Here is a 25688-nt window from a genome sequence, read left to right on the forward strand (position 1 = left end):
GGTACTTTAAGCATGAAGTGAAACAAGACCTTAAACTCGGGTGATAGCAAGTGGAAGAGAGGAAGTGATAAATCTAAGACCATGAATGGAAAAACTTTCAGCAAGGACTTGATTCAGGCAATATGCCCAGCTACCATATGTAAATTCTAAACTATTCCTAGTTCAGCTATGTGAAATACACATTCCCTTCCCAACTTTACTTCACCCTTTTTCCACCCCAAGAAAAACTTTAAAAAAATCTAATGGAAGGGAAAACTGACCTTGGGGGGGGGGGGGGAAGAAAGAAAAAAAGAAAAAAAAAAAGAACAAATAGAACCATCTGTTCAGGGCATTCAGGATCTAACCTAGTGAGTTACTGAGAACAACTCTAAGTAGGCACCTGGCAGAGGCCCACTTGAATCTTTATCAGAAAACTGCCTATTTCTTTAAGGTAGAAATCATTCCTAGTAATTTTTTTTTTTTTTTTTTTTGCTTTCTTTAAGGCTGTAAAGAATGGAATATAAGCATATGGAATGGAAGTTCTCAGCCTACATCACAGCCATAGCAATGTGGGATCCGAGACTCATCTGCAACCTACACCACAGCCCACTGCAACACCAGATCCTTAACCTACTGAGCGAGGCCAGGGATCGAACCCACATCCTCATGGATATTAGTTGGGCTCAGTACCACTGAGCCATAATGGGAACTCTCCCATAGTCTTTTAAAGGAAAATATTTGCATAGCAGAATGAATTCAGGATTGAAGTCAAGAGACCAGGCTCAGCTTCTAGCTCTGTCACCTACCAATATGCATTTGAGTCAGGTACTTACACCCTCTCAGTCTGTAAAACAGGAATAATACTCATCTTGTAGGTGGACAACAAAATGAGATAAAAGATATTAACAGTTTTGTAAAGTATATATACATATATATAAATAGTTATTATTACTATCCTTGATATTAGAATCATTTACCTGTTAAGTTCTTCTAAGAACCACACAAGGATATTAGTGTGCTGCTGAGGACTATCTAATGGAAAGATGATGCCAGCCTCTCCCCTAGCCACACATGCGAGGACTCAAGCAGAGAGGATTATATTCACAGAAGGGATGCTCAATAAGAACTGCTGCTAATGTCCTCAAGAACCTGAACACTGTTATTTATCACCAAAAGACTCAGCTGCTCCAGGCCAAATTTAAACCAGTTACTGAAAAGCTGGGAAAGAGGTAAAGAGGGATAAACTGGTTCATCTCTTCAGTTTCCCCAATACCTAGATCTGTGTTTGACTAGTAATAGCACTTGAACATTGATGAACATTTTTCCGGGACAGAGGGGGGTCAGAATGAACATCTACTCCAGCCACTCTAAGTGAACTATTTTCACGTGGGGGCAGTAAAAATGTTCTCTCCTCTCTCATTTCTAGTCAAGATTATACTGCTTGACTAGTTCTGAGTGGAAAACCATGCTAGATTCCTTTTCCCCTTAATTAAAAAAGTTTTAACATAAAAGATGTGCATAGCTTTTAAAAAACGTGTGTATTACTAAGAGGTGCCTAACAAGACTCCTGATCCCACAGCCTCATTCCACAGATACTTTTAAGCACTGTAAACAATTTTTTTGTGATATTCCTTTCATAATTCTAAATGTCATGCTTATGCTAATTGCTAACATAAATTTTAGACAATGTTGACTTGCTGTGTTAAAAATCATAAGTTTTAGCTTTCTTACAATACACTATATTCTCACTTCTTCCTCCAACATCTCAATAAAAATTAAATCCATATTTGGTACCGATGATTGTAATAATACATTATTGTAAGCATGTAACAACTAAATCATGTACTGTACTAGGGCTTCCTTTCTTGTGTATTTTTTTCCTCTGAAGTTAACTGTCTCATATCTATTTGTAACTTTCCACATGCCTCTCACTGATTCCTCCACAATAACCAAACATCAAACTCCTGTTGCTTCATTCAAGCATTCATTTTCTAAAAATTGTTGACCATTCTCATCTGCTATGTCTCCTCTCCTGTTCTCCTTGCAGGTTTTAAAACACCTCTTAAAATTCATTGCTATTATTTTAGCGAGCTTTCAGGAAGAAATAGTTTAAATATATGTTTTATCTGCCAGGTTTAGCCAGAAGTTAAATATACCTACTGTGGATTTTGACCTTATCAATTTTCTTTTTCTTTTTTTTTTTTTTTTGCTTTTTAGGGCCGCACTTGCAGCCAGGGGTTGAATTGAAGCTATGGCTGCTGGCCTACACCACAGCTCACGGCAACGACAGATCCTTAACCTACTGAGCGAGGCCAGGGATTGAACCTGTCCTCATGGATGCTACTCGGATTGGTTTCCACTGTACCACAATGGGAACTCCTGACCTTACCAATTTTTTAAGGAAAAGACTCATTACCATCATTACTATCTAGTATTTCACAAATTCTAAGATGCGTATTTTTTCACATTTTATTATTCCTAAAATCAGGATATACCTTTCAATTAATGATGTGTTTTTTAATTGGTAGCTTTTTTCTCTTAGCAGTACATAAAATAGTAGTGTATCTTACAACTGATCTCATTTCAGAATTGAGGAGATGCATGTGATATTCCCACCATCAAAATATGATACCAAAAAGTAACTAAAATTAATAAGTGAGGGGAAATTTTTAATATTATTTTCCAAAAGACAAACTTTTTACCTATTCAGTCAAAAAATCATTTGACCTATTGTATACTGCTGAATATGTAAAATGGTGCAGATGCTATGGAAAATGGTGTGGCAGTTTCTCAAAGAATTAAAAACAGAATTACCATATGATCCATCAGTCCCAACTTTGGGTATATTAAAAGCAGAATTTTGAAGAGATATTTACATAACCATGTTCATAACAGCATTATTCATAATAGCCAAGAGGTGGAAGCAACCCAAATGTCCATCCACAGATGAATAAACAAAATGTGATATATACATACAGTAGAATATCATTATTCAGCCTTAATATGGAAAGCAATTCTGTCATATGCTAAAACATGAATAAGCCTGAGGACATTATGCTAAATGAAATAAGCAAGTCGTGAAAGACCAAAAAAATACTATATGATTCTACTTACATGAGATATCTAAAGCAGTCAAATTCACAGAAAGTAGAATAATAGTTGCCAGAGGGGAGGCAGAAATGAGTTGTTTAATGGGTAGACAGTTTCAGGTTTTTTTTTTTTGGCCATGCCCCCTACATGCAGAAGTTCCCAGGCCAGGGACTGAACCCATGCCACAGCACTGACAACACTGGATCCTTAACCCTCTGTGCCATAAGAGAACTTCAAGTTTCAGTTTTGCAAGATGAAAAAGTTCTAAAGATCCATTGCACAACAATGTGAATATACTTAACACTATTGCAATGTACATTTAAAAATGGTTAAGAGGAGGAGCTCCCAGTGGCCTAGTGATTAAATTTCTGGTATTGTCACTGTTATAGCTTAGGTTGCTGTTATGCTACAGGTTCATTCCCTGGCCCAGGAATCTCCACAAGCCATGTGCATGGCCAAAAAAAAAAAAAAAAGTTGAGAGCCGAAAAAAAAGACTGATCAAATTATAAATTTTAAATATATACAGTTTATTATATGTCAATTATGTCTCAATAAGTGATTAAAAAATCATTTGAAGCAATAGGAGAATTCAGAAAAGCTGTTAGGTATGAGACACTGCTACAAAAATAACAGCTTTTCGGGGGTACCTGTTGTGGCCCAGTGGTAAGTAACATCCTTGACTAGTCCCTAAGGATGTGAGTTCAATCTCCGGCCTCACTCAGTGGGTTAAGCATCTGGCATTGCCGTGAGCTGTGGCATAGGTCACAGACATGGCTCGGATCTGGTGTTACTGTGGCTGTGGTGTAGGCCAGCGTCTACAGCTCCAATTCAACCCCTAGCCTGGGAACTTCCATATGCCACAGGTGAGGCCCTAAGAAAAAGACAAAAAACACCAAAAAACAAAAAAAAACTAGCTTTTCTTTCTATGTACCTAATATTTTTTTCTTTTGATCCAGTGACAAAAACCTGGATCAAAAGAAAAACCTGTTGAAGCACATGGAAATTCCATAAATATTTTACTTTTGCTTTACAGTTTTATAATTCAAAAAGTAATTTCAGGAGCTCCTGTTGTGGTGCGGTGGTTGACGAATCCAACCAGGGACCATGGCGTTGCCGGTGTGATCCCTGTCCTTGCTCAGTGGGTTGAGGATCTGGCGTTGCTGTGAGCTGTGGTGTAGGTTGCAGACGCGGCTTGGATCCTGCGTTGCTGTGGCTCTGGTGTAGGCTGGTGGCTACAGCTCCAATTGGACCCCTAGCCTGGGAACCTCCATGTGCCGTGGGGGCGGCACTAGAAAAGGCAAAAAGGCAAAAAGGCAAAAAAAAAAAAAAAAAAAAAGTAATTTCACATGCTCTGCTTTGTTTAGATTTTGATACTGATTTAAAAAAAGGCCAGGTACTACTACTACCCTTTAATAGATCATAAAACAGATCTCCATAAAGCTATACTAAGGATTTACCCAATGCAGAGCTTGGATTTCAGCCAGATAGTCTGATTTCTAGAAAACAATTTTTTCCCTCCAACAATTCAAAGAAAAAAATTCCCATTCATAATTGTGATAAAAATATAAAATACCTGGGAATTAAGAGGGCATATGTGAAAGTATAAAATGGCAAAACTTTACTTGAGGAAACAAAAGATGAGTTAAATAAAATGGAAACATTACTCATTTAATTGGGAATACTACATTTAATAAAAATGGTGATTCTTCATCAAATTGTAAATGTAATAAAAACCCCATTAGAATAGTAGTGGGATACTTTATGAAGTATCATGAAATGCGTTATTATTTTCCAAATAATTTTAAAACAAAATGCTTAATGGAAAGTGAAAAGTAAAGATAGTAAAAAGCAAAGACAGAAAGTAAAAAGCGTATGGGTCTGCTATAAATTCATTATTTATAGTCATAATAGCATAAACAATGAATATTAATCTAACAAATATTATAATCTGATTATAGTAAGAAGATGGGGAGATAAAAAGGTATGAGTATACAGTGGGTGTGTGGGAGGAAATGGAGCTAAGTTAATGTTTCATCTTCTATAGCTGGAAATTAAAAGGTACTGCTTGAATCTGAAATAGCAAGTAGGAGTAATATAACCAAGGTATAATAGAGATATGAAAACAAATATAAAAGATAAAAAGGATATCCCATGCTCTTGGATTGGTAGGATTCATAGTTAAAATGGCCATACTACCCAGAGCAATCCACAGATTTAATTTGGGTAATCCCTATCAAATTACCCAAAACATTTTTCATAGAACTAGAACAAATAATCCTAAAATTTATATGGAACCATAAAAGATCCAGGATTGCCTCATCAATCCTGAAGAAAAAAGAACAAAGCAGAAGGCATAAACTTCCCATATTTCAGACTAGTACAAAGCAACCATAATTAAAACAGCATGGTATTGGCACAAAAACAGACATATGGACCAATGAAACCAAAGAGAGAGCCAAGAAATAAACCCACACACCTATGGTCAATTAGTCTTCAACAAAGGAGGCAAAAACGTACAATGGAAGAAAGACAATCTCTTCAGCAAGTGGTGCTGGGAAACCTGGGCAGTTGCATGTAAATCAATGAAGTTAGAACACACCCTCTCACCATACACAGAAATAAACTCAAAATGGCTTAAAGACTCAAATATAAGACACCACACCTTAAAACTCCTAGAAGAGAACATAGGCAAATCATTCTCAGACATAAAGCTCACTATGTTTTCCTAGGTTACTCTCCCAAGCAACAGAAATAAAAGCAAAATATATAAACAAATGGGACCTAATCAAACTTACAAGCTTTTGAACAGAAAGGGAAACCACAAGCAAAAAGAAAATACAACCTATGGACTGGGTGAAAATATTTGCAAATAATGCTATTGACAAGGGATTAATTTCCAAAATATACAAACAGCTCATACAGCTCAATATAAAAAAAAAAATCTAATCAAAAAATGGGCAGAAGATCTAGACATTTCTCCAAAGGCATACAGATGGCCAACAGGAACATGAGAAGATGCTAAACATCACTAATTATTAAAGAAATGCAAATCAAAACTACAATGAGTTATCACCTCATATTGATCAGAATGTCTGTCATTAAAAAGTCGACAAATAATAAATGCTGGAGAGGGTTTGGAGAAAAAGAATCCTCCTACACCACTGGTGGGAACGTAAATTGGTACAGCCATTATGTAGAACACATGGAGGTTCCTTAAAAACTAAAAATAGAGTTTTCATGTGATCCTGCAATCCCACTCCAGGGCATACATCTGGACAAAATTAAAATTCGAAAATTTTTGAATTTTTCACAGCAGCAATAGTCAAATCACAGAAGCAACTTAAATATCCATCAATAGATGAATGGATAAAGATGTGATATATTTAGGGAGTTCCTATCGTGGCTCAGTGGAAACAAATCCAACTAGTATCCATGAGGATGTGGGTTCAATCCCTGGCCTTGCTCAGTGGGTTGGAGATCTGGTGTTGCCATGAGCTGTGGTGTAGGTTGCAGATGCGGCTCGGATCTGGCATTGCTGTGGCTGTAGCGTAGGCCAGCAGCTACAGCTCCAATTGAACCCCTAGCCTGGGAACTTCCATATGCCTTGAGGGCAGCCCTAAAAAAAAAAAAAGCAAAATAAATAAATAAATAAATACATAAGATGTGATATATTTATATAATAGAATATTACTCAGCCATAAAAAAGAATGAAATAATGCCATTTGCAGCAATATAAACGGACCAGAGATAATCACACTAAGTAAAGTAAATCAGACTATGCACAATTATGCTACTAAAATCAGAAATCATGAGAAGTAGAGGGTACAAATGCAGGACACTGGAGATGCACTTGCAATTAAGAGACCAACAACTTAAAACAATCTCATATATATATATATATATATATATATATATATATATATATAGACTCATATCAAAACTTCAGAGTAACTGCAAACCAAAAATCTACAATTGATACACCAACAAATAAGAAAAATCAACTAAAATACAACACTCTAGACAGTCACCAAACCACAAAAGAGAGAACAAGAGAAGACGGGAAGAAAAAAGAGCAACAAAAACAAATCCAAAACAATTAATAAAATGGCAATAAGAACATACATATCAATAATTACCTTAAATGTTAATGGACTAAACCCCCAACCAAAAGACACAGACTGGCTGAATGGATATAAAAACAAGACCCATATATATGCTGTCTTCAAGAGACCCACTTCACTTCCAGGGACTCATACAAATCGAAAGTGAGAGTATGGAAGAAAACATTTCATGCATACGGGAATCAAAAGAAAGCTGGAGTAGCAACCCTCATTATCAGACAAAACAGACTTTAAAATGGAGAATATTTTAAGAGACAAGGAAGGACACTCACTACATAATGATCAAAGGATCAATCCAAGAAGATGATATGACAATTTTAAATATCTACACACCCAACATAGGATCATCACAATATATAAGGCAACTGCTAACAACCTTAAAAGGACAAATTGACAATAACACAATAATAGTGGGGGACTTTAACACCCCACTTACAGCAATGGACAGATCATCCAGACAGAAAAGCAGTAAGGAAACACAGACCCTGAATGAAGCATTAGACCAGATGGATTTAATAGATATTTATAGGACATCCCATCCAAAAGCAACCGAATACACATTCTTCTCAAGTGCACACGGAACACTCTCTAAGACTGATCACATCCTGGGCTACAAATCCAACCTCAGTAACTTTAAGAAAATTGAAATCATATCAAGCATCTTTTCTGGCCACAATGCTATACAACTGGAAATCAACAAGAAAAAAACTGCAAAAAGCAGAAACACATGAAGACACAACAACATGCTACTAAACAACCAATGGATCACTGAAGAAATCAAAGAGGAAATTTAAAAATACCTAGAAGCAAATGACAACAAAGATATGACACTCCAAAACCTATGGGATGCTGCAAAAGCCATTCTAAGGGGAAAGTTTATAGCAATACAAGCCCACCTCAGGAAACAAGAAAAAGCTCAAAACAAGCTAACTTTACATCTAAAGCAGCTAGAGAGAGAACAGACAAAACCTAAAGTTAGTAGAAGGAAAGAAATCATAAAGATCAGAGCAGAAATCAATGAAATAGAAACGAAGAAAACCACAGAAAAGATCAATGAAACGAAAAGCTGGTTCTTTGAAAAGATCAACAAAATTGATAAACCCTTAGCCAGACTTATCAAGAAAAAGAGAGATGCCCCAAATCAATAAAATTAGAAATGAAAAAGGAGAAGTCACAACAGACATCACAGAAATACAAAGGATCATAAGAGACTACCATATGCAACTATACGTCAATAAAACAGAAAACCTAGAAGAAACGAACAAATTCTTTTTTTTTTTTTTTTGCCTTTTTTGCCATTTCTTGGGCCGCTCCCGGGGCATATGGAAGTTCCCAGGCTAGGGGTCTAATCGGAGCTGTAGCCACCGGCCTATGCCAGAGCCACAGCAACGCAGGATCCAAGCTGCGTCTGCAACCTACACCACAGCTCACAGCAATGCCAGATCCTTAACCCAATGAACAAGGCCAGGGATCGAACCTGCAACCTCATGGTTCCCAGTCGGATTCGTTAACCACTGAGCCACGATGGGAACTCCAGAAATGGACAAATTCTTAGAAAAGTACAATCTTCCAAGACTAAACCAAGATGAAATAAAAAAGATGAATGGACCCATCACAAGAACTGAAATCGAAACTGTGATGAAAAAACTTCCAACAAACAAAAGTCCAGGACCAGATGGCTTCACAGGCAAATTCTATCAAACATTTAGAGAAGAGCTAACACCTATCCTTCTGAAACTATTCCAAAAAATTGCAGAGGAAGGGATACTCCCAAACTCATTCTATGAGGCCACCATCACTCTGATACCAATACCAGACAAAGACACCACAAAAAAAGAAAACTATAGGCCTATTTCACTGATGAACATCGATGTAAAAATCCCCAACAAAATACCAACAAACCGCATGCAACAATACATTAAAAGGATTGTACAACATGATCAAGTGGCATTTATCCCAGGGATGCAAGGGTTCTTCAATATCTTCAAATCCATTAGTGTGATATACCACACTAACAAACTGAAGAATCAAAACCATATGATCCTCTCAATAGACGTGGAAAAAGCCTTTGACAAAATCCAACACCCATTTCTGATAAAAACCCTTCAGAAAGTGGGCATAATGGGAACCTACCTCAACATGATAAAGGCCATATATGACAAACCCACAGCGAACATCATTCTCAATGGTGAAAAGCTGAAAGAATTCCCACTGAGATCAGGAACAAGACAAGGATGGCCGCTCTCGCCACTACTCTTCAACATAGTTTTGGAATTCCTAGCCATGGCAATCAGAGAAGTAAAAGAAACAAAAGGAATCCAAATTGGAAAGGAAGAAGTAAAACAATCACTATTTGCAGATGACATGATACTATACCTAGAGAATCCTAAAGACTCTACCAGAAAACTGTTAGAGCTCATCAAATGAATTTGGCAAAGTCGCAGGATACAAAATTAATATACAAAAATCGACGGCATTTCTATACACTAACAATGAAAGAACAGAAAGAGAAATTATGGAAGCAATCCCATTTACCACTGCATCCAAAAGAATAAAATACTTAGGAGTAAACCTACCTAAAGAGACAAAAGACCTGTACTCTGAAAACTATAAGCCACTGATGAAAGAAATCAAAGAGGACACAAATAGATGGAAAGATATACAATGCTTGTGGATTGGAAGAGTTAATATTATCAAAATGACTATACTACCTCAGGCAATATACAGATTCAATGCAATCCCTATCAAATTTTTCACAGACCTTGAACAAAATATTTTAAAGTTTGTTTGGAAGCACAAAAGACCCAGAATAGCCAAAGATATACTGAAAAAGAAAAATGGAGCTAGAGGAATCAGGCTCCCTGGACTTCAGACTATACCACAAAGCAACAATCACCAAAACTGTATGGTACTGGCACAAAGACAGACATAGACATCAGTGGAACAGGACAGAAAGCCCAGAATTCAACTCACACATTTGCAGTCAACTCATCTATGAAAAAGGAGGCAAGAATATACAATGGAGAAAAGACAGCTTGTTCAATAAGTGGTGCTGGAAAAACTGGACAGTCACATGGAAAAGAATTAAATTAGAACACTCCCTAACACCATACACAAAAATAAACTCAAGATGGATTAAAGACCTAGATATAAGACCAGACACGAGAAAACTCTTAGAGGAAAACACAGGCCAAACACTCTCCAATATAAACGACAGCAACATCTCAGATCCACCTCTTACAGTAACGACAGTAAAAACAAACATAAACAAATGGGACTGAATTAAACTTAGAAGTTTCTGCACAGCAAAGGAAACCCTAAACAAAACACAAAGACAACCCACAGAATGGGAGAAAATCTTTGCAAATGAATCAACTGACAAGGGATTAATCTCCAGAATTTATAAACACCTCCTGTAGCTCCATACCAAAAAAACAAACAACCCCATCCAAAAATGGGCAGAAGAGCTAAACAGACAATTCTCTAAAGAAGACACACAGATGGCCAAAAAACACATGCAAAGATGTTCAACATCACTCATTATTAGAGAAATGCAAATCAAAACCACTATGAGGTACTGCCAGCATCCAAAAGTCTATAGACAATAAGTGCTGGAGAGAGTGTGGAGAAAAAGGAACCCTATTACACTGTTGGTGGGAATGTGAACTGGTGCAACCACTGTGGAAAACAGTATGGAGATGCCTCAGAAAACTAAAAAGAGAACTACCATTTGATCCAGCAATCCCACTCCTGGGCATCTATCCAGAGAAAACCATGACTTGAAAAGACACATGTACTCCAATGTTCACTGCAGCACTATTTGCAATAGTCAAGATATGGAAACAACCTTACGTGTCCATTGACAGAGGAGTGGATCAAGAAGATGTGGTACATATACACAATGGAATATTACTCAGCCACTAAAAGGAAAGAAATAACGGCAATTACAGCAACATGGATGGACCTAGAAATTATCACACTAAGTGAAGTCAGTCAGACAGTGAGACACCAACATCAAATGCTATCACTTACATATGGAATCTAAAAAATGAACTTTGAAGAACAGATACTGAATCACCGACTTTATAAAAAACTTATAGTTTCCAAGGAGACAGGTTGGGGGGGTGGGGGGATGCACTGAGGGTTTGGGATGGAAATGCCTTAAAATTTGTTTGTGATGATTGCTGTATACCTATAAAGGTAATAAAATTCATTAAGTAATACAAATAAATAAAATGGCAACAAAGGAATGAAATAATGCCATTTGTAGCAACATAAATGGACCCAGAGATAATCATACTAAGTAAATCAGACAAACATGATATCACTTATATGGAATCTAAAATATGATACAAATGAACTTAATGAAATGGAAACAGACTCACAAACTAAGTTTGGTAAACTTAAGGTTATCAAAGGGGAAAGTGGGGAGGGCTAAATTAGGAGTTTTGGATTAGCAGATACAAACTACTGTACATAAAATAGATAAATAAGGACCTATTTTACAGCACAGGGAACTATATTCAAGATCTCATGACAAAACATAATGGAAAAGATCATGAAAAAGATACCGAATCACTTTGCTGTACACCAGAAACTAACACAACACTGTAAGTTACCTATGTTTCAATAAAAAAAAAGTTTATTTATTTATTTATTTTGATTTTTTTTTTTTTTTTTTTTTTTTTGCCTTTTCCAGGGCCACTCCTGCAGCACATGGAGGCTAGGGGTCAAATCGGAGCTGTAGCCACCGGCCTACGCCAGAGCCACAGCAACACAAGATCCAAGCCGTGTCTGCAACCTACACCACAGCTCACAGCAACACCAGTTCCTTAACCCACTGAACAAGGCCAGGGATCGAACCTGCAACCTCATGGTTCCTAGTCAGATTCATTAACCACTGAGCCACGACGGGAACTCCAAAAATGTTTTTTTTTAAGAAATAAAACAGGAGCTCTTGCTGTGGCGCAGCAGGTTAATGATCCAGCTTGTCTCTGTGGAGGCAATGGTTCAATCCCCAGCCCTACACAGTGGGTTAAGGATCCATTGCAGGTGGGATTTGATCCCTGGCCTGGGAACCTCCATATGCTGTGGGTATAGCCAAAAGAGCAAAAAATACAATACAATACATTACAGTACACATAAAGCAAACAAAGAAACAAAGCTAAAAGAGGAGAAAGTAGTTGCCTTTGAGAAAAAAGTGGGAGTAACTAATATTTTTCAAAATAACCTGTGTAGAATGATTTGATGCTGTAAATTCCATTTATGTATAATTTTGAAGAAAAATTTTTGAAAAGTTACAGTCATAATGATCATTTGCTATTGTTTTAAAAAATAATAATAAGCACATTTTGAACCCTGATATCTTCACTTCTTAAACTTATCTTTTGTGAAATGAGACAGAATATTTTATAAATTTAACTAAGATCCAGGAGGCAAAACAGCTTATGCAGGATTCACATTGAATCGGCAAATTACCTAAATATACAAACAGAAAAAAGAAATCAGGCCTTTCTAGGGAGATCAATTCACCCACCTGATGAAAGAAGTAGGTAACAGCAAGATCATTGTCATTTAAGAGGATTTCTTCTTCTGTAGTAAAAAGCCACTTTCGAACAGTCAGGCAGGTGCCTGGCACAGCTGATGTGTAATTCTGGACGTAGAGTTTATGAGGAAATTCATTAGGTGCCAGCTTACGCACTGGAGAGAAGACAAAACAATAAAAGCTAGAGTGAAAAGCTATATAAGGCATTTCCCTAGTATGAATGTGTAAAGCAAATAAGAATGGCAGGTTATCATTAACCAGGATATCAGCTTAGACCCATCAAGGAGCTCTGTCTTGGGACCACAAAATAACCATTTGTCTAGCCATATCTATACCTTTTAACTGTGACTGGCCAGTTAAGCCTCAAGCTAACTGAAATCTATCATGTGAATGATATGCCCTTCACTTAATATGCCCACTCTGAAGAGAGCACCTACTCCCAAGTCAGTTAAAATATCTGCTCTATTATCTGGTAAGTTACAGCAATGTGCATCTTTAAAGCAAACCTTCCCTCTTACCCAGCTGTGGTACATTCAGTCTCTCATGTGTCAGTTCTCAATGGACAGCTTTTATTGTTAGAGTGGAAAGGCTCTCCCCATCCCCGCCACAAGCCTAAGACATTCACTGAAGTGAAGTGTCTTCAGGTAGCATTACTTATTCTTCCTAACAATGCTCAAGCAGGACAAAACACTACAACTTTTAATTTCTACATTGCTTTTCTTTAAAAAGGGTATTTTCTTCTCTTGAGGTTTTCTTGGCTTTATAATACTACAAAAGACAGATTTAATATTTCTCATTTTGTTAACTAAAGCTTAGAAAAGAAGGAGACGATGAGAATCCAAGCGTTCTGGTTCCTCAGCAATCCTTTGTAACATCTCAATCTCCCTAGTTAGACTGTAGGGAGTTGGGAAGATAAAGAACAAAAGGGAGATAGCTGTTTTAGGGGGAATCAAAGTTGTTCTACCTTGACTTGTGACAGCAAGGCAACTCAAATCCACCAAACTCTCTCCCTTTCCGAGATAAGCCAAGTCTGATTAATCAATATTATCTGTTGTTTCTGGACTTGGCCCTGTATGTATATGATGTGGAAAAGAACCATAAAGCCACAGGAAATCTATCATTTAAAGCAAGACTTCTGACTTCTCTCTTCTGTGGTCTAATTGCAACGATCCCTAGCTTTTATAAGATAACATAAAAGAACAACCTCTGTCACAATGCAATAAAACTTCCTAGTGAAAAAAAATCTGCTTACACAGAAACTTAAATACATGCACCAAAACAAAGGCTTTAAGTCAATGCATCTCTTTCTAACTCCTGAAAACAAAAAGATATTCTTAAAAATCTACAAAAAGCATAAAGTACACTAAAACAAGTTGTGGCTAAAAAGAAAACCCCATTTTTGAGACTGTTTCATTGGAATATATTGATTTTGCACCTCTGACTTAAAGGAATCTAATGAAAGTATCTCCTCCAGTGCTGGGTGCGAGTAACTGATAACTTACAAAAGAGGAAAAAAAGGAGTGATCGGATATCTAGACTTGGGTTTAATGGGCTTTGTTCTGTCTGCTTGTTAGAAACAGTCCTAATGAGTGAGACTGCCCCTTGTCTTCAAGCTCTTCTCTAGGCAAACAGTTTCAATCTGACAACTTCTGGGAGCTTGTCTCTTAGTATTAAAATAAAATATCCTCAAACAGAACTTAATATTAGTCACTGGCACTTACCAAAGGAATGATTGATCACTTCAAATAAGGCAAAGTAATTTACTGTCGTACTGTCCATGCCAACCTTTGCTGCAATAGCCTAAAGTGTAAACAGGGTAGATTAGTTCAGGGAACTAAATCAGCACTGTGGAAAAAAAAGAGACTGCATGAGGAGGGAGGAAAAGGGAGGGGTTTTGCCATGATGGGCTCATATAAACTAAATTTATGGTCCATAGCTATTCTTCTTTGTGGGTATGTATACATTCATGCATACATATGCATGAAATAAAGGGGAAAAATACCTGCATTTGATCTAAATAGCTATGATCTCTAAATATGAGTTCCTCCCCTCCAATTAAAGTTGATAATAGTCTCTCCTTAAATATTCAGCTCTCCTCTCTGAAATATGACTTTGTCTCATGAGAGACAAGCAGTGTGCTTGATAAAGGACAGGTTTTTGTTTTTGTTTGCTTTCTGGGGCCGCACTCCCGGAACATGGGGGTTCCCAGGCTAGGGGTCAAATTGGAGCTATAGCTGCTGGCCTACACCACAGCCACAGCAACATCAGATCCTAACCCACTAATCGAGGCCAGGGATCAAACCCGCAACCTCATAGTTCCTAGTCGGATTTGTTTCCACTGAGCTATGATGGAAACTCCTAGGACAGGTTTTAAGAAGAAAATGAATTTTTAAATATCCAGTCTCACACAATCAGTCTACACTTAATATAGGCTGTTAACATATAACATCTGTGTCTTTGGTGCTTGAGCTTAAAATACTGTTTATCACTTTTATGCATACTTTGCAAATTATTCTTATTTTTCATATGATCCATGTCCCAAGCTGAAGACTTACATTTCTTAAGAATAACCATAACCCGGAGCTCCCATTGTGGCTCAGTGGAAACCAATCTGACTAGCATCTGTGAAGATACAGGTTTGATCCCTGGCCTCTCTCAGTGGATTAAGGATCCAGCATTGCCCTGAGCTATGGTATAGGTCTCAGATGTGACTTGGATCCCATGTTGCTGTGGCTGTGATGTAGGCCAGCAGCTACAGCTCTGATTTGACCCCTAGCCTGGGAACCTCTGTATGCGTGGGTGTGGCCCTAAAACAAACAAACAAACAAACAAACAAAAAAGAATAACCATAATCCTTATCCATATGAAGAGAGCCAAATGTTGGGACAACAGAGGCACTATGAACAAGTATCAGTCCTTCTTTCTAGGAACTAAGGTCATAACATGACAAATAAAAAGAAATTGAGGCGTTCCCATTGTGGCTCAGTGGTAATGAACCTGACTAGTATCCATGAGAAGGGTGGTTCAATCCCTGGTCTTGCTCAGTGAGTTAAGGATCTGGCATTGCCATGAGCTATGGTGTAGGTCGAAGATGGGGTTCTGATCTGATGTTGCTGTGGCTGTGATGCAGGCTGGCAGCTGCAGCTCAAGTCGACCCCTAGCCTGGGGACCTCCATATGCCGTGGGAGCGGCCCTAAAAAGAAAAAAGAAAAAAAGAAAGAATCAAATATTTATGTCCCCTTTCCTACAAAATCTATTTCAGGATAACTAAGTAGGCTTAGTTGAAAAGGGAAAGTTCATTGTAGAGGAATTCTAGTTAATAAATGTGAAGAAATGAAAGAACTGAAAGATCAGAATTTTGCAACCCTTAATAAAATCACAGGTTAAAGCAATAATTATCAGTGATATACTCATTTGATAAAAGATCAGTGGAGGAGTTCTCTTGTAGCTCAACAGATTAAAGATACAGCACTGTCACTGCCATGGGTTTGATCCCTGGCCAGAGAATTTCCACATGCCACAAGTGCGGCCAAAAAAAAAGTCAATGGAGAACTTAATAGAGATATCAAGTTATTAACCGCCTAAACCTACTGATTTATTACTACAAGTGGATAAGATATTGTGTTCCTTCTTTTGAGAAGCAATATGAAGTACACAGTACCGATTATGAAGTATTCCCTTTTTTTTTTTTGCTTTTTAGGAACACACTCACGGCACATGGAGGTTCCCAGGCCAGGGGTTGAATCGGAGCTACAGGTGCTGGCCACAGCCACAGCAATGCAGGATCCAAGCCGTGTTTGTGACCTACATCACAGCTCCCGGCAACGCCAGATCCTTAACCCACTGAGCGAGGCCAGGGATTGAACCTACAACCTTGTGGTTACTAGCTGGATTTGTTTCCGCTGCACCACAAAGGGAACTCCTGTGAAGTATTCTTACCAAAAAAGCAGAACCTGAATCTAACCAAGCCTCTAGAGCTAAATTCCATTTATAGAAAAACATATTAAATGACACAAATAGACAAAAGAAACAAAGAGATAAATTCAGAATATGGGTCATTCCATGGGACACAGACCCGATTTTTGCAATAAAACAATAACATGGGGAAAAGTTGAGGAAGAAAAGGAAAGGGAGACTGCCCTATATTAAAACAAACATAAAAACTAAATGTGACTAAAGACCTGTTTAGATCCTGATTTTAACAAAACCAACTGCTAAAAATCATTTTTAGACAATTGGGAAAACCTGACTATGGATTTGTTATTAGTTAAAACCACGGAAATAGTTAATTTTTTAGGTTTGATAATGGCTTTGTGATTATGTAAGAATAAGATAGTTTTTAGAGATGTATACTGAAATATACATAGGTCCAATAACATGGAATTTGCTTTAAAATATTTAAATATAAGAAAAGGAAAAAAGAATATATATCACAAATGTAGCAAAATCTTAATGACTATTAATCAAGTGATGAGTGCATGAAGTTTCACTGTACTATTCTATTTTCATGTATGTAATCAGGTTTTTTCACAATTAAGAGGGGGTGCTAATCACAACCATTATAATCTGGGATATCTATTTTACCTTTCTTTTAAGGAGGACAAAGTACTTCCACATTAATAATAATATCAACAGTAGAAGCAAACATTTGGTAAATTTATTATGTGCCAGATACTCTAAGCACTTTATATGTGTTAATTAATTTAATCTATCTTTCTTAGTTTTAAACCATCTAAAGTCAAATCTATTTGTTCAAGTTTAATTTACCTGATATACGGAGTTCCCATCGTGGTGCAGCGGAAAAGAATCTGACCTGGAACCATGAGGTTGCAGGTACGATCCCTGGCCTCACTCAGTGGGTTAAGGATCAGGTGTTGCTGTGAGCTGTGGTGTAGGTCGAAGACACAGCTTGGATCCTGTGTTGCTGTGGCTGTGGTGTAGGCCAGCACCTGTAGCTCCAATTCAACCCCTACCTGGGACCCTCCATATGCCGTAGGTGTGGCCCTAAAGAGAAGAAAAAAAAAAAATTTACCTGATATACTTGATCTGTTGTACTGTTCTTTTTAACCCTGACTGTAACTGTTGTTCCATCTGGTAACGCTACTCTCAGCTCTACGTCGGACACACCATTGTAGTTCTGAGGAAAAAACAGAAATATGTTGAAGCCAACATGTTCAAAGTTCAAAACAGAAAACCTGGGAGTTCCCATCATGGCTCAGGGGTAACGAATCCAACTAGCATCCATGAGGATGTGGGTTCAATCCCTGGCCTTGCTCAGTGAGTTAAGAATCCAGCGTGTTGGAGTTCCCGTCCTGGCGCAGTGGTTAACGAATCTGACTAGGAACCATGAGGTTGCGGGTTCGGTCCCTGCCCTTGCTCAGTGGGTTAACGATCCGGCGTTGCTGTGGCTCTGGCGTAGGCCGGTGGCTACAGCTCCGATTCCAGCCCCTAGCCTGGGAACCTCCATATGCTGAGGGAGCAACCCAAGAAATAGCTAAAAAGACAAAAAAAAAAAAAAAAAAAAAGAATCCAGCGTGTCCCTGAGCTGTGTTGTTGGTGGCAGATGTGGCTCAGATCCTGAGTTGCTATGGCTGTGGTGTAAGCCGGAAGCTACATCTCCGATTCAATCCCTAGCCTAGGAACTTCCACATGCCATGAGTGAGGCCCTAAAAAAAACAAAACAACAACAACAACAAAAGAAACAAAGAAGAAAACTTGTATGAAGCAGTCCAGGTCAAAAACAGATGAGATTTTTCGCTTACTTTCAAACATTCAAAACTCACAAATAAGAAAAGAAAACCCAAAGCAGTAGTTTCAACAAATATTCTCTGGTTTTGAATGGTTAGGCATGCTAGATTGGCTCAAGTGGTATCTTAAGTTCCTTTCAGAAATAATCATGACACCTTTGAAAGGAAAAATTGATGAAGCTCAGGAATCTGAGTTACTCTGATGTCTTATTTTCTTCCTGCAAAGAATAAACAATTCTTATCCTCCTTAATTCAAAAGAATTCCTTTTCTCTTATTGTTTTTGATAATTAACACATTCCTCTAGCATATTTGTGACCTTGTAATTTTTACTACACAGAAATAACTATTTAGGAACAAGTCCATCTTCATTTACCACTTTTAAAAAATACTATTCATTGCCTAAAACCATTCTAAGCATTATTTTTTGACATCTCTGTAAGAAACTTATAATCTAACTGGGAAAATAAGACATATAAAGTAATTAGTGGATAACATATTCTTTAATACAGTAGCATTACATAGTCTTTCTTTTTAATTAATATTTATCAAGCACCTACAATATGCTTGACATTGTGGTAAGGCACTGCGAATATAAAGAGGATCAAAATGTAGCTCTTGTTCCTAAGATCTAACAGCATGGTGACCATAGTTTACTATGTATTTGGAATCTGCTCAGAGGGCAGATATTAAGCGGAGGCAATAAGGAAGGAAAGAAGTTAGGAGGGAAAAAGGGAAAGGAAAAAAGAGGGAAGGAGGAAGGAAACGATAACATGGTGATGGATATGTTAATTAACTTGATTATAGTGATAATTTCACAATGTATACAGATATCAAAGCATCAAATTGTACCCTTAAATATACATAATTTCTATTTGTCAATTATACCTCCATAAAGTTGAAAAAAAATGATTTAGGTCTTACCTACAGGTAGCTTACACTCTAGTAAACTAAAATTATAAAGTGATAATCTGATTATACACATAAAAAATTAGAGAATGAGAGAGCAACAAGGTGATAATTAGGTGGTACTGACTGCAGAAGTTCTTGGTGGGATGAAAAATCTGACTTGAGTATTAGGGAAGGCTTCAAAGAGAAGGTGGACCTAGCACTAGGTCTTGAAGGCTAAGCAGAACACATAAGAAAAGTTGAAAAAATAGTCATCTAGAGAATTTATGGCCATTCAGTATATAATCGATATCTTTATTTTCCCCCACAAGGAGCCAAGAGGTAACAGTCACTATAGAGGGTATTCACCTACCTCATCTGATTCTGATAGGAATTCCTGCATGATGTCACTCTCGCCAATGACTCGTATTGAGCACACTATAGAAAACAAAGAATCTGGCATGAGGCCCTAAAATCAAGAATATAAAGTTGGAGTTCCCTTTGTGGCTCAGCGGTTAACGAACCTGACTAGCATCCGTGAGGATGCAGGTGTGATCCCTAGCCTCGCTAAGTGGGTTAAGGATCCAGCGTTGCCGTGAGCTGTGGCGTAGGTCACAAACTTGGCTCAGATCCTGAATTTCTGTTGGCTGTGGCATAGGCCGGCAGCTGTAGCTCCAACTCAACTCATAGCCTGGGAACCTCCATATGCCACAAATGTGGCCTTAAAATAGCAAAAAAAAAAAAAAAAAAGAATATAAAGTCAAGGAAGCTCCCTTGTGGCGCGGCGGGTTAAGGATCTGGTGTTGCCACAGCTGTAGTGCAAGCTGCAACTGTGGCTCAGGTTCAGTCCCTGGCCTGGGAACTTCCACATGCCACGAGGATGGCAAAAAAAAAAAGAATACAAAGTCAAGAATATATCAAGGTTTAAGGGTAAATCATCAGTTGCAGGTAATGCTGAGGGAGAATGCCATCCCTGACATGACATTTTAAGGCACAACAAACATTTATATACACATGAACCAGAACAGAGGAATAACAGCGTGTACAAAGATGTAGCTTGCAAAAAATATTAAAGACAAAGGAAGTCATCCATAAAAGAAAAAGAAAAATTTAGTTTTTTTTTTTTTTTTTTGTCTTTTTGCTATTTCTTGGGCTGCTCCCGCAGCATATGGAGGTTCCCAGGCTAGGGGTCGAATCGGAGCCGCAGCCACCGGCCTACACCAGAGCCACAGCAACACTGGATCCGAGCCACGTCTGTGACCTACACCACAGCTCACGGCAACGCCGGATCGTTAACCCACTGAGCAAGGGCAGGGACCGAACCCGCAACCTCATGGTTCCTAGTCGGATTCGTTAAACCACTGCGCCACGACGGGAACTCCAGAAAAAGAAAAATTTAGTAAATCTAACTTCAACTTTGCATTTAAAGCCACTTTGGGGAAAAAAACAAGTAGTAATTTTGTTGTTGTTGTTGTTTTTAAGGTAAGAAGTAGATTTTTTGAGAGACAGACAAAGTGTGGGCTGGCTCAAAAGGCGAGAGAGCAACCCTGGAAGAGACACACTCCACAGACAGAGTGGGCCATTTCCAAGTGAGAGGGTGAGAGGCCCTGAAACAGGGGGTGGTGAATTTTTATGAGCTGGGCAATTTCACAGGCTAATGAGTGGGAGGATTATTCCAACTATTTCCAGGAAGGGGTGCTGGGTTTCCAGGAATTGGGCTACCGCCTACTTTTTGGCCTTTTATGGTGGGGCTCAGAACTCTCGTGGTGCCTGTGGGCATGTCCCTCAGCATGCTAATGTGTTGCTATAATGAAGCTCAAGGTCCAATGGAAGTCAAATTATCCACCAACTTGGACCTAGTGGGCTCCAACCGGTTTTTGTCATATCCTCCAGGGCTATATCATTCTTTTAAAGGTTGTGCCCTGCTCCCTTCCCTTCTGTTTCATCAGTAACCAAGTATTAAGCTGAGTACATCTTCTCATCTTCTCACTTCCTAACTTTAACTTCAAAACACCTACAACTAAAAAAAGAGAGCAGAAGAAGGAGGGAAAAGAAAACAGGCAGGCAGGTAGGTAATCACCTAAATCTAAGAGAGTTAATTTCCTGAGACTCTCATGAGGATAGTAAATTACACTGATGATTTTTCACTTTATTAAAAAAACTGTACCCTTCTTCATTTCCCAAGGGCTGTGTTTAAAGGCCAATCCATGTTGAAGAAAAGCTAAAAACAGATGAAGTTTCATAAGCTTTTATGGGGGAAATGTTTTTTCTTCAGGGATAAGGCTCTCTACCAAAGTTTTTAAAAAATTCAACTAGGTCAACTAGTTCTTCTACAAGGACAGGACACAGAATTATTAAATACCACATAAGACCATTATTCTGTTAAATCAGTATTTTAAAGAAAAAGCTACTCTACACCCAGCAAATTATATATAGCAAAGCAAGATCTCTTCTCTGAGCCAAAGACTGAATCATCTGACTCAGGAGATCTGTGTCATTTCTCCCCACCTTTCTAGATAAACAAATATTTCAGCATCCACATCCATAGACTCCTAATGTATTATCTGGAAGTCCTGAGATAACAAGTAAGTTTTAAAATTTCTACCAATAGGGAGTTCCCTTTGTGGCTCAGCGGTTAAAGAACCTGACTAGGATCCATGAGGATGCGGGTTCGATCCCTGGCCTTGTTATCCGGTGTTGCCATGAGCTGTGGTGTAGGTTGCAGACAAGGCTTAGATTTTGCGTTGCTGTGGCTGTGGTGTAGGCCAGCGGCTGTAATTCTGACTCGACCCCCAGTCTGGGAACCTTCATATGCTGTGGGTGCGGCCCTAAAAACCAAATAAATAAATAAAATAAAATTTCTACAGATAACCTGCTTAGAACAAAGGGACTTAAGATTACCTGAAACTCAGCAAACCTATCCATGGACACATGTAAGAGGAATAAGGAATTTTCAATTGGGATATGCCCATGAACCAAAAACCATTTTAATAAAAATGTCTCAAATACTACCCACCTAGTTCACAAATCAGTTAAAAGCATGTTGATGAATCTGTATCTGTTTGTCCTATAAATAAAGGTCCTTAATGAATAAAAAAAATGCATTTTTTTCATTGTCAATTTTTCAGTGAATCAATAAAACAGGGTATTAACATTTCAATCTTGGCTTCAAAACTCAGCTCATGGGAATTCTTGTCGCGGCACAGCAGAAACGAATCTGATTAGGGACCATAAGGTTGCGGGTTCAATCCGTGGCCTCGCTCAGTGGGTTAGGGATCCGGCGTTGTGGTGAGCTGTGGTGTAGGTTGCAGACATGGCTCGGATCTGGCATTGCTGTGGCTGTGGTGTAGGCCGGCAGCTAAAGCTCCAATTTAGACCCCTAGCCTGGGAACTTCCATATGCTGCAGGTGTGGCCCTGAAAAGACAAAAAGACAAAAACAAAAACAAAATTCACATCATTCAAGCCCTATAGTCAGAAACTTGACTTTTCACTATTGAGTTCCACGAAACTTAGCTATGCAGTTTAAGAGCTGCAATATGTACCTCGACCCTATGTTTACTCAAGACAGCAGTTTAATAGGCTGACTTACCTTTTTCTAAATATTCTTCCAACCCTCGACGTCGGGCATCTAATTGCTGTTCTGATAAAGAGAATGGCCACTTCCCTGGAAGTCGGGGAAATGTGAAGTTGGCAAACTCCCTCTTCAGGTTCTGGTGTAGGATGGCAAACTCTCGGTACCGCTTAGAACACAGCTGCCTCCCTGCCATGTAAACATTGTATACCTGGTGAGGGGGAAGAACAACAACAAAAAAAGCCTACTTACTACAAATTAAATCACAGAATCATCTACAGTCAGGCTCAGATTGATATGATTAAGATATATATTCTGCTATACACTTAAAGAATACGTGGTCAAGGTCACTGTAGAACAAAATTTACTTTAAATAAACATCCCAGAAATTGTATATACAAAAGAGGGTTACTGCCTTCAAGGCGCCCACGATCTTATTTTTGCTATGACAATTATTTCTCACGCACAGTTTTGCATACCTTCTAAGGCAATTATCGACTTTTAAAAAAGGGAGATTTTCGCAAAGTTAAAAATCATTCAAAGTCAATGTGGTAAATACAGTGAATGAACAAGCAAGCAAATCTGGAAAGAGATGTAAAAAGCTAGAATATTACAAAGCTATATGACTGATATTTGTGTGTAGCCCACACTTCTAAAGTCTGAAAGTGATATAAGCAATAGCAGCTTTTTAAAAATTACCAAACAGATCATTCTGATAAAAAAAACTCCTTTAAGTCAAATGTCTTTAGTTTTGTTTTTCTTCTTTCCATCGTTAAAACAGGGTTAACACAAAGAGGTGAAGAAGGAGTTCCCACCGTGGCGCAGTGGAAACAAATCCGACTAGGAACCAAGAGGTTGTGGGTTCAATCCCTGACATCGCTCAGTGGGTTAAGGATCCGGTGTTGTGGTAAGATGTGGTGTAAGTCACAGACAAGGCTCAGATCTGGCATTGCTGTGGCTGTGGTGTAGGCCAATGGCTATAGCTCCTATCAGACCCTAGCCTGGGAACCTCCATTTGCCTCAGGTGTGGCCCTAATAAGACAAAAAGACAAAAAACAAACAAAAAAACCCAAAGATGTGAAGAATAAATGTACTCTAAGGACCTCTTCCTAATAATAAACAGTTAATAATCCCCATTTAAAAAAAAAAGGTAGAGATTTTTGTCTATTGTTCACAGATGCATGCCAAACTACTAGAATAGGGCCTGGCACAGAGCAGGCATTCAGTAGATACGTGATGAAGAAATGAGCGCAATTCTTAAACATGTGCCCACATAAAGGAAAGTGGTGGGATGCTTAATCCAAAAACATCAAATAATCTAAGTTACTCTGTATTTTTAACATATCAAATTATGCAGAGATGGGAAAATTAGCCCCAAATCACATTCACTGGCTTAGGAAAAAATCACTCAAAAATTCAAATGTGCACAAATATGTCACATACTCAAGTAATCAAGACTTAGTTACTGGAGTTCCTCTATGTGGCTCAGCGGAAACAAATCTATCATCCATGAGGACGCAGGTTCAATCCCTGGTCTCACTCAGTGGGTTAAGGATCCGGCATTGCTGTGAGTTGTGGTATAAGTTGCAGACAGGGCTCAGATTCCATGTTGCTGTGGCTGTGGCATAGGCCAGCAGCTGTAGCTCCAACTGGACCCCTAGCCTGGGAACTTCCATATGCCATGGGGGCTGGCCCTAAAAAGCAGGAAAAAAAAAAAGACTTAACTACTGAGAATATACATACCAAAGCCTTTCCTTTAATCTCAAGAAGAAATCTTCTCCATGCTTCAGTGATTCAGGAAATATGAATTAAATGCAACAATAAAATGATTTAGTCATTCAAAACTCCTCTCCCACAACTCTCCTATGACCCTCTCTCCTACTTAAAATTTAAAAGCAAAGCCTCTAATCACTATCAAACAGTATTCAGGGATGAGTAAGATCCTGATCAATGAGTTTTCTTCTTGTGATTATTGCTCAAATTTGCAACTGATTATAATGAATCACACATACTACCCAGTACTCCCATTAGTGCCTTCTAAAGCACAGAAACATTGAAAGGACAATAGTCTTCCCCTCAGACAAGACCACACGCTCTCTTAAGGGTAGGCAGTCTCAAGTCTTATTCAGCCAACCTGATCTTATATACTTACTTCTCAAGTGAAATTTTACAAATTTCTCAATTCTTTTGCTTAAAAAGCAAACCCCCCCCCTTTTTTTTTGTCTTTTTGCCATTTCTTGGGCCACTCTTACGGCACATGGAGGTTCCCAGGCTAGGGGTCTAATCAGAGCTGTAGCTGCCAGTCTATGCCAGAGCCACAGCAACGCAGGATCCGAGCCGCATATGCAACCTACACCACAGCTCATGGCAACGCCAGATCATTAACCCACCGAGCAAGGCCAGGGATCGAACCCGCAACTTCATGGTTCCTAGTCGGATTTGTTAACCACTGCACAACGACAGGAACTCCACAAAACCCTATTGTTAAAAATAAATCCAAGTTTCTCAAATAAGGAAGGAAGGATGGAAGGAAAGAATGGAGGCGGAGAGGGAGGGAGGGAAGGAAAGCTAGCCTAGTGGCACTGCTAGATTAGATGTACTCCAATGTCTTTTTCCAAAGAAGAGTAGACTAGGTCTTTAACAATGCTCAGAAAGATTATGACTGCATTTCCTCAATAATGATCACTTGAGTTATCTCAAGTCTAGTTAAACATTTCCTAGGGAACAAAGAACACTACAACTTCAGGT

General features: G+C 38.4%; 1 protein-coding gene across 3 annotated transcripts in view; it reads right to left on the minus strand.

Annotated features, from left to right (window-relative positions):
* The window catches only part of SNX27 (sorting nexin family member 27), an 87174-nt gene that overhangs the window by 20155 nt on the left and 41331 nt on the right, over positions 1-25688 (minus strand). For all 3 annotated transcript variants that reach the window (XM_003125761.6, XM_013997139.2, XM_021089855.1), the window contains exons 3-7: positions 22959-23151; positions 19742-19806; positions 17768-17872; positions 14457-14535; positions 12727-12890 (exon numbers count right to left, since the gene is read on the minus strand). In XM_003125761.6, the coding sequence (XP_003125809.1) occupies positions 12727-12890; positions 14457-14535; positions 17768-17872; positions 19742-19806; positions 22959-23151 (606 nt within the window). The remainder of the gene's footprint in view (positions 1-12726; positions 12891-14456; positions 14536-17767; positions 17873-19741; positions 19807-22958; positions 23152-25688) is intronic.

This window comes from Sus scrofa, chromosome 4 (assembly GCF_000003025.6).
Source record: "Sus scrofa isolate TJ Tabasco breed Duroc chromosome 4, Sscrofa11.1, whole genome shotgun sequence".
NCBI classification, from domain to species: Eukaryota; Metazoa; Chordata; class Mammalia; order Artiodactyla; family Suidae; genus Sus; species Sus scrofa.